This window comes from Epinephelus moara, chromosome 24 (genome assembly GCF_006386435.1).
Source record: "Epinephelus moara isolate mb chromosome 24, YSFRI_EMoa_1.0, whole genome shotgun sequence".
Classification (NCBI taxonomy): Eukaryota; Metazoa; Chordata; class Actinopteri; order Perciformes; family Serranidae; genus Epinephelus; species Epinephelus moara.
Window position 1 is genome coordinate 10,897,628 of NC_065529.1, and position 9,368 is coordinate 10,906,995.

Sequence of the window (9,368 nt, forward strand, 5' to 3'; positions counted from 1 at the left end):
TTTAGAGGCTTGCTGTAGCGCCATCATCAGGACTATTGGCCTGTTTTTGCAGCTGAGGCAATCTGGCATGGGACTGGACCTTTGTACAAAGTTTGGTGATTTTTCGCGCATGGGAAGTAGGATTTCCTCGGAAGAAGAAGAAAGAAGAAGAACATGCAGGATAACAATAGGGTCCTGGCAGCTTAGGCTGCCCGGCCCCTAATAAATGTCCCCTTTGACTCAAGAATCAACTGATTAGAATTTGTTTGTCAAACATTAAGGTCACTGTGACTTTGTGTTCATCTTATTATTTTAACGCGATATCTCAAGAACACCTTGAGGGAATTTCTTCAAATTTAGCACAAATATCCACTTGGACTCAGCAATGAACTGACTAGAATTTGGTGGGTGAAGGTCAAAGGCTAAGGTCACTGTCATCTTACAAAACATGTTTTTGGCCATGACTAAAGAATTCATACGCTAATCATGACAAAATTTCGCACAGATGTTGAATAAGATAAAATAATGAAGAGAAGACATATCCCAAAGGTTAAAGGTCAACTTCATTGTGACATCATAATGTTCTGCAAAACACTGTTCTAGCCATTTCTTAACATCATAACTCATGAACAGAAGGGGACACATTTGGTCAGATACTGAAATGGAGACATTAAACTTGGGTGTCCACCTTGAAACTGTTAGCAGTCAATAGAGGCCGACTGCCAGACACTTTCAGACAGGGATAGCTTGCCTACATGACATGACAATGATGTTGTGAGGGACAGACAGACATATTGGAATGTAGCACTGGAAATAATTAAGGTTTTGGAGGAACTTGTTCCACAGTGAGGTCAAATCACTGGAGGTGGATGAGTATTATAAATGAATTTTTCTTTTTTCTCCTGCAAATTACTATCTGACTGAAAATTTTAAATTTATTATGTGAATATAAAGTAATGAAATTGGCAACTTCACAATTAACTGAATTTTACTGACTCTCAAAATACAGCAGCTGTTACATTACATAGACATTATGTGATATATGATGAGGGTGGCTACAATTACAGTGCTTTCTCTGTGTGTATTCATTTTCTGTCTCCATCACTAACAGCCACAAGTCTTACGGAGAAAATGTTTTTCATTCAGAGAAAAAAACTATTTTTCACATTATCATTTCAATGTCTATTCTGCAGCACTTACCAATTTTTATTTTTATGAGTATTCACAATGCACTTTATTATACTTAAATGTTGTCCTGTCCATGTTTAATGTCTTGTTTGCCATATGTTCCTCACTACACCTGGATTTGAGAGTAACTGTATGCTGCTGTATAGAGAGAATGACAATAATGAATTGAATTGAATTGAATTGAATTGAACTGAATTGAATTGAATCGAATCAAATCAAATCAAATCAAGTCAAATCAAATTTGATTGATTCATCCATACAAGCAGTTGATCACTGTAACTGTGATCACCATGAATAGTTTCTACTGGACCAGCAATAGCTACTGATAGTTTGCTGAAAGCCCAATCTATCACAGAGACAAACTCCCATATAGGGGGCCATTTCTCTAAAAATACCCCACATACTCTCCCAAACAGAAGCACATGGCTACTTATTATGCAGAATGACATCATCAGACCATCCTACTATGGCATCATTCTGGAAATGAAGCTTGTACTGTGTCATTCATTAATTTTTTCCATGAAAATACCTTTTTTTGTGAATGGGATGTCTTTTTGAGGTTGTTCCAATGCATGTCTTTAAAGTTATTGGTTGCATGCAAGGCATTTCAGGGCATAGATCCATTCACACTGATGTCAGATTTAAGTAATTTCAAACATGAATGTTAACAGTCCAGACAAACAGATTGGATCTGGGGAAATTGTTGAAACTGAATGCCCTCGAATATGAATGTAGCCTTAGTCTTCCAGCCCACTTAGGCTTGTCTGCCCTGGTCTTGTTTTGATTCAGTGCAGTGGTGACGTGTTATACAAAGGTTGAAGGAAGGTATTGAGAATACATCATATAGTGTCTCAAGCATCATCACATTCTCTTCATGCCACAAAAGCTGTATTTGTATTAAAATTACTGTGAAAAACAATTTCTACTCGCACACTTCAGCTACTTGCATGAAAGACCTCTCCATGTCAAGGTCCCAGGCTGATATCAGCCCCAAAATGTTCCTGGTGCTAACATGTAGGTTTGTGGAACGAAGTATGGAGAAAGTAAATGAATAGGTAGATTGAAATGATGAGGCAGCACTCAGCAACTTGTACCAAAGTACTTCAATGCTTTTGTTTGCAATCTGCAACTATATTACATATTTCACAAGAGCATACATTGTATCTATACAGGATTAACAATAGACTCATTTAGGTAAATGATTGTATAGCTTACACTGCATACAAGAGAACTTGAACAGTCTGTTTAATAGGTGACTTTTGCATCAGTTGTCATACACATTGGCTCCACACATGGCTCAGGGCCAGACGCAGCACTTGCAGCTGTCATCAAAGATAGATCCATTTCCGCACTGCCTCACGTGGGTGATGCCACCAGCGCACATGTAGAAGGTGGTGTTGTCATCTGGGTTGGCGTAAATGCCATCAGGTTTGCCATTGCAGAAGCCAGATCCTGGGGCGTGGGTGGTGGTGGTGGTTGTAGGGGGGGTGGTGCTCTCACCAGGTTTGGGAGTGGTGGTAGAGGGCATCGGAGGGAACTCTGAAGGTAGGAGGAGAAGAAGGGGTTTGAAGCAGAGATATAAACATTCATGAATGTTTGTCCATAACTTGATTATGATTTTAATGAGACAGACAGCACTGTATATCAGAGTCCTGCACGGGTCCAGTTTTCAAGATCCTCCCCGAACTGACCCGGCGACGTACAAACCCGCACCCGAACCGCGAACCCGCGCATCAGGCCAATTAATACCGCAACCCGGTTGGACCCATTGAAACACGACCCGCAGCCCGACCCATAACCCGGATTTAAAGCAATCATTTTGGGTCATATTGGCTGAATATTGAACAGCATATCGCCACAGTTAAGGTGCCAGTGAGTAAACAACGACCTGAATGAAGCAGCTCTCACAATAAAAACCTGACTTCAGCTCCATCATCAACCCTCTGTGTTCTTCTCCCATACGAGTGTAAAAGCACTCGTTTGTTACGTTTAATGCTTTTAAACTTTTAATCTATGTAAAGGAACTTTACATGTGTAATAATAGACTTACTTTCTGCGACGTTCAGCAGTTACGAGCCGTCACGTGTTTTTAGAATCCATCGGGGGGAGAAGTAATCCATCAGGGAAACACTTCAGAAACATTATAAAGTGATAGTTGTACGTTTTATCCACTTATTTCTCAAATACCTAAATAACCTGCGATCCGACCCGTATGCTATTTTTTCCACCCAGATCCGAACCCGGGAAAAAAAATTTTTTTTAAAAACCACCCGCAAATCGCAGGTACCCGACCCAGTGCAGGACTCTGCTGCATATTACTTTATTACTCCAATAAATTACTGAGAGGGTGGCTCATTCTCAAGGCTTACAGCAGGAGATGATATAACAAACAAAGTACCTGTTTGAACATGTGAATGAATGTTGATCTTTTTTTACATGACTTTAATAGAGAGATACCTGGTCTCTATGTTAGTAAGAGAAATACCCAATGCCCATTTAAAAAAAATACATTTTAAGAATATAAGATTAAACTTAACAGGAATGCTTAACATGGTAGCAAAAGAGAATTAAAAGAAACACAATGGTAGGGGTAATGATTATCAATCACCAAACCACTAAAGATGGCAGACATTATGATCTGTCTTGACCAAAGTCTAATAACATCTGCATAAAATGCCTTGGACTTACCAACGTCAAGAAGTTTGTTGAGATGAGCCAGCAGAGGGTGGCTGCCCTCTCCACAGAATCGTCCTGCAAAGTCATCTAAATCAAGGGCCCACACAAAGGCACCACCAAACTTCTGCTCCTGCAGGTAGCGCACCTGTTGGGGGAAAAAACAAAAGAAAGGAAATGGTGTAAATACTTTCAATTAAGTAAAGTTAAGAACGTGTTAAAAATATAGAGGTGATGTGTCACCGACCTTGATCTCATAGCTCTCCCTGGTGTCGAATCCCACCCACTCACTGTTCTTGGTGGCATAGGGAACCTTCTGGTCCTCAATCCATTGAAGGGTGGTGCCCTTCAGGAAGCCACAGATCTAAACCGAAGACATCATGAGGGTTGTGTAGTTTTATAGTAAGTTTGTACTTTTTCTTTTCACACAGGCCATTAAATGCCAATGTAATTAACATGAACTGTACATTGTATCCGAATGTTGTTTTTTTGTTGTTTTTTTACCTTGGTCTTATCTAAACTGTACCTCATAGTAGGACCAGAATCCAGCTTCACGTGTGAATGGTCCGGCTGATGCAGGGCCACTAGCTGGAGCTCCAACGCCAGTGTTTGATGATGTCAGACGGAAGGTACGACCATAAGCAGCAAATCCCATCCTTAGCTTCTCCACTGGGGTGCCATTGTCTCTCCAGTACTTCATGGCAAAGTCCTACAAAAATTGATGGAAGAGGTGAAGTACAACTCTTTAAAATTGTACCCCCAATTTACTATTCTTCAGTTCCCAATGTCCACTTACAGTATTAAAGTAGATGAGGTCACCAAAGTCCTGGGATCCACGGTACAGTGGGCTGTTGTGTCCAGTGAACTGCTCCCAAGTTCCATGGAAGTCGTAGGTCATCACATTGATGAAATCCAGTTCCCTGGAGATAGGGAAAAGTAGTCATTTCAAAAAACTTTGTAGACCTCCCAGTTTTCTCTCTGAATTGGGTATTCATGACAGCACACTCACTTGGCAATCTCAGCAATCTCATATCCATTGTCAATTGTTCCCTTTCCAGCAGCCACTGCAGCAGTCAGCATGAGCTGAGGATTGCCGGTGGACTTGGCCTCAGCTGCGTAGGCTTGAACAAGTTCCTGCAAATTCAAACCAAAGAGGAAGTTGGAAAGAATTAAACATTGATGTAAACCATTGACCAGTAGCTGTGAATTGCAGCAACCAAAGCAGGAGAAATCTGTACCAACCCTGCAGAGCAGAGTGAACCGCTGTTTGTCTTCTGGAGGACTTCCACGAGCACCAGGGTACTCCCAGTCCAGATCCAGACCATCAAATCCATGAGTCCTCAGGAATTTGATAGTAGACTGGATGAATTTCTGACGGTTGGCTGGAGAGGACACCATGATGGAGAACCTGCAGGACAGATTGAGCTCTGTTATCATACTTAGCATGATCCAAAACCCAAAGTAGGCTACCAGTAGTCAGCCTTTGATCTTCAGCAGCCCTTAGCTTTTGGGAAACAACTGACAGCAGTTTTAAAGGTAAGTGTGATTCATATTTTAAAGGGTTTTGATTGTTTTTTGATTTTCTTTTGTCATTATTACATTTTTAATTTTCACATTTGAGCTTCATAACGAGCAAACCACACTGGTTATTTAGCTATTGTTGATTTCCTCTAAACACACAGTAAACTAGTATTAAAAGTGTCACATCGCTGTTTGTTAAAGATAACATCATCTAAGGCCCAATCCCAATAAAATCCCTTGCCCCTATCACTGAGCCGGTTACACCCTGCCTTTCCGAAAATAGACCTCCATTCTTCGTAATGGCGGGGTTTCCCATTTTTTCTAAAGGCCCCACTATTCCGAATATTGGGGACAACGTCCGCAGTTCGTCAGCAGGTGCCTCCAATCAGCCGCACACTCAATCACAGATCCGCTCCGACCAGCCTCCCCCTGCAACTACAGCTCCACTCGGCTTGTTGTTGTCATGGATAGGCCTACATCGTTGCTTCTAGCTGGTGATATGCTGTGATAAGGCTTTAAAATTGTAGCCGTAGGTATATGCTCATTATATCACAGTTAAGAAACAATCAGATTGACTGATTTCACCTTTCCATTTTATAAATGCATTTAATATATTTATTCCGACCAGAAGCCAGATTATCACTAGTCTGTCTGACCAGAGGGGGGCCGGGAGTGCGGCTGGGAGTATGGCCGGGAGTGGGGATTTCAGCACCACAGACAGCACGCGTAAAAAGACTTGACAAGCGTCTCTTTTCAAATGTGTTTGCTGCTAGCGAAATTATACATAATAAATGAAGACAGTGACATATTTTCAATAAAAAAACAACGAGTTGAACGTTCATTTCAAGCTTTTGTAGTACAACGAATTTCAGAATTGTGTGAGTGCGGCCGGAGAGCAGGCAGCAGTGTTTGATGCAGGAAACTCGATATGGACTTGAAAATCAGTTTCGGAGTCGGGGGTTTCGGAGTGGGGGTGGTTCGGAACGGCGGTGTTTCGGAATGGAGGGCTGTCCCCCACTTAGCCCTTACTCCTCTGTTTTGCACGTTCATGTCTAGGGGTAGGGTGCCCCAATTCTTTTAAGGATAGAGGGGTAGGGCAGGTGGTGCTACATGGCACTCCAAACTGAAGTTTTTCAGGGGCACAATTCAGTCTGGGTGTTATGTGAATCATCAGAAATATGGCTGTATGAACAACAACCCACAAACGTATTTTCTTTGTTTATAAAAAAATAAAAATTTTGATAACCATAGTATTATCTTATTTCAATGTACTCAATGTACAATGTACTCTGGTCCGTTTCTTTATAACAAGCATAAGAAAAGTCATCCTCAGTCAGTAGGCCAATGTCGTGATAGCTAACTAGCTAGCTAACTAACAGTACATTGTTATAGCTGATTTGTGCATGACAGTTTGGCATTTTGACATATTGCCATTTAGCATTCCCTCCTTTGATGGCATACAACACCTGAAATTTAATTTAAGTCCAGCAGTGAAGGTGTACTTGTTGCCGCTCTTCTAATATTGGTGCAGACTGGCAGGGTAGAGGCATGGGTTGCTAACATTAGCCGACAGAGCACTGCTAGTTGCCTGGTAATGAAGCAATGCTCTTTTTTATTTGACGACTTGTTTGATGGATTGATAGCGTGAAACCTAAGCTGTAAACAAACTGTGAGCATCCTGATAGCCACAAAAGGCTGCCTCTAACCCACTCAAGAGAAATCAACACAGCAGAAGACGGCATATTCACAATGACGGGCAACATTTGTTGCATCAGGTTACTTAACATCTGCAATATGATGGAATTGGGCCTTAATCTGCCTGCTGGACAGTCAGCTAGCAACCAAAAAACAGTAAAACTATGTATACTACAATAATAATATACAGACTTTTTTTTGCCTACATTTTGTCACAGTTCAGATTTCAATTGACTTTCAGGATGTTTCAAGAATGTAATGGTTGGAGTATTTGTAACATGATTTCAAGCACTCTGTATTGTTGTAAAAGCATGTAAAACATTGTGCTCATGGTTTAAAATGTTACTCACTGTTGTGAACCAAAGTTCCATCCACCAACAGCCAGCAGAGTCTTCAGATGAGGATTTCTGTAAACAGCACAGAGGGTTGGTTAAGACTTTCAAACATTTCCTCTAAACTTTGTTGAAGCTTGTTGCTGATAACAGGTTTGAGAACAATGTATCATTAAGGCTCAAGTGATGCATTTTTATTCTACAGTAAGGAGCATCGCTGGACTTGAGTCATTGTTTCCCCAAGCATTACGTTACTTCTTGTGCAAAGCACTGAACTTCTGCCAGCTGCAGAGGTACTGTAGCTTAGCCTGACCTGTGACCTCTCCTAGATGTGACACAAGGGTAACTCAACTGGGCCACTTACTTGGTCTTCAGGGCACTGAAAGACTTGTAGAGGACTTCATCATTCCACTCGTAGGTAACCAGCTCATTGTTATGGTTGATGATGGAGAAAGCGTAGATCAGGGTAGTGCACAGGAAGGGGTCCACATCTTGTGGCAGGTACTTCCCCTCACCAGGTCTGTACTGGGACCAGTTGGTGAAGTAACATTCCATCTTGGTGGCAGATCCTGTGTTGGAGTAAAGGAAAATTAAAGAAGCACTGATTACAGTACAAGTGAAAATCCAAATCAAATAATAGTTGATCAGAAAGTATTCGGACTTACCCAGCTGGCATATCACCAGACATAAGCCTGAGGAATATAGAAAAGAAATGGTCAGAGAGAAATAAAAGCACATTCTATTCTCTAAGAATATATTAAGTCAACTTTATTGAGTTTATTCAGCTCAATATCACCAATCACAAATTTGCCTCAAGGAGTTTTACAATCTATACAGCACATAACATCTGCTGTCCTTTGACCCTCAATTCAGATAAAGGAACAAATAAATAAAATAAATAACTGAAAAAAACTTAAACAGGAAAAATGGAAGAAACCTCAGGAAGAGCAAGAGTGGAGGAATCCCTCTCCCAAGACAAACACACAATAAATGTCATGTGTACAGAGACCAACAAACAAAATCACAGTATAGACGAAATGACGAAATTAGAGACATTATGTTCTGTGAGTGAAGGTCAATATATACATACAACACCACATGAAGATAAATACCTGCTAGAATTGTGAGCCTGGTCATCTTTGAATTCACTTCTCACAACTTCACTGGATTACTATAAGACAAAAAGTGAAACAGGGTCTGTGAGTGAAGCAACAACAGAAATCTACCATTCTTAAGATAATTACAATAATAAATGATAAATTAGAGGAATTATTTGCTCTTGTAAACTCACCTTGGGACTGGATGAGAGACCCAAACAACAGCAGCAAAGGTTGGCCTTTTATACAGTTGAAAGGAGGAGGTGTAGCAGCCTTTGATAAACTGAGGTAATAAATGTTGTGATTAGTCTGAATTACAGGATAACATACAGTATTTTACGTAATGCAGTACTCTGTTAGCAGCATGCACTCAACACATGAACCAGTTGTAATATAGGTCACTTTATAAGTCACTCATTATCTTATCATTAATCAGCCAAAAAGACCTATTGTGGATTATAGTCTTGATAATTTTCCGTCGTTTAGATAAGTGTGCTATTGTTACTGTTGTCATGATGACTTGAGTCACTTTTAAATCAATTAATTACATTAAATCAACTGAAAAATAATAATTTATTTGTCCTTCAAAACCCATGGTTGTCATAATCTTACACATTTGAAAGACTGAATAGTGAACAACTGATGAATCATAAAATTAACATGAAACTTATGTACGGATCATGTTCTGATATCTGTTTGTTTGACTGACATATCAATGTCATTTCTGTATGTCACTGATGCTGGCTTTGTTCGGTTCCTGGGGGAGTCTTTGCTGCTGCTCTCTGCCTTAGGCTTTCCATGTAGGCGCGTGGAAGAGGCTTTCTGCATAGGCCCAAGAGAAAGGCAGAGAGGCCCCAGAACAGAGCCATACCGCCAAATATAA

General features: G+C 40.6%; 1 protein-coding gene across 3 annotated transcripts in view; it reads right to left on the bottom strand.

Annotated features, from left to right (window-relative positions):
- LOC126386374 (acidic mammalian chitinase-like) overlaps nucleotides 1-8,712 on the bottom strand; it is a 58,349-nt gene extending 49,637 nt beyond the window's left edge. The window contains exons 1-12 of one of the 3 annotated variants that reach the window (XM_050038672.1): nucleotides 8,680-8,712; nucleotides 8,501-8,559; nucleotides 8,054-8,080; nucleotides 7,753-7,957; nucleotides 7,407-7,463; nucleotides 5,083-5,248; nucleotides 4,850-4,974; nucleotides 4,637-4,760; nucleotides 4,367-4,549; nucleotides 4,088-4,204; nucleotides 3,856-3,988; nucleotides 2,391-2,706 (exon numbers count right to left, since the gene is read on the bottom strand). In XM_050038672.1, the coding sequence (XP_049894629.1) occupies nucleotides 2,465-2,706; nucleotides 3,856-3,988; nucleotides 4,088-4,204; nucleotides 4,367-4,549; nucleotides 4,637-4,760; nucleotides 4,850-4,974; nucleotides 5,083-5,248; nucleotides 7,407-7,463; nucleotides 7,753-7,957; nucleotides 8,054-8,080; nucleotides 8,501-8,525 (1,404 nt within the window). In that variant the 5' untranslated portion in view covers nucleotides 8,526-8,559; nucleotides 8,680-8,712 and the 3' untranslated portion in view covers nucleotides 2,391-2,464. Of the gene's footprint in view, nucleotides 1-2,390; nucleotides 2,707-3,855; nucleotides 3,989-4,087; nucleotides 4,205-4,366; nucleotides 4,550-4,636; nucleotides 4,761-4,849; nucleotides 4,975-5,082; nucleotides 5,249-7,406; nucleotides 7,464-7,752; nucleotides 7,958-8,053; nucleotides 8,081-8,500; nucleotides 8,562-8,679 lie in introns of those variants that run through there. The other 2 variants (XM_050038671.1, XM_050038670.1) reach the window with 2 other exon arrangements.
- Between the last annotated feature and the right edge of the window lie 656 nt (nucleotides 8,713-9,368).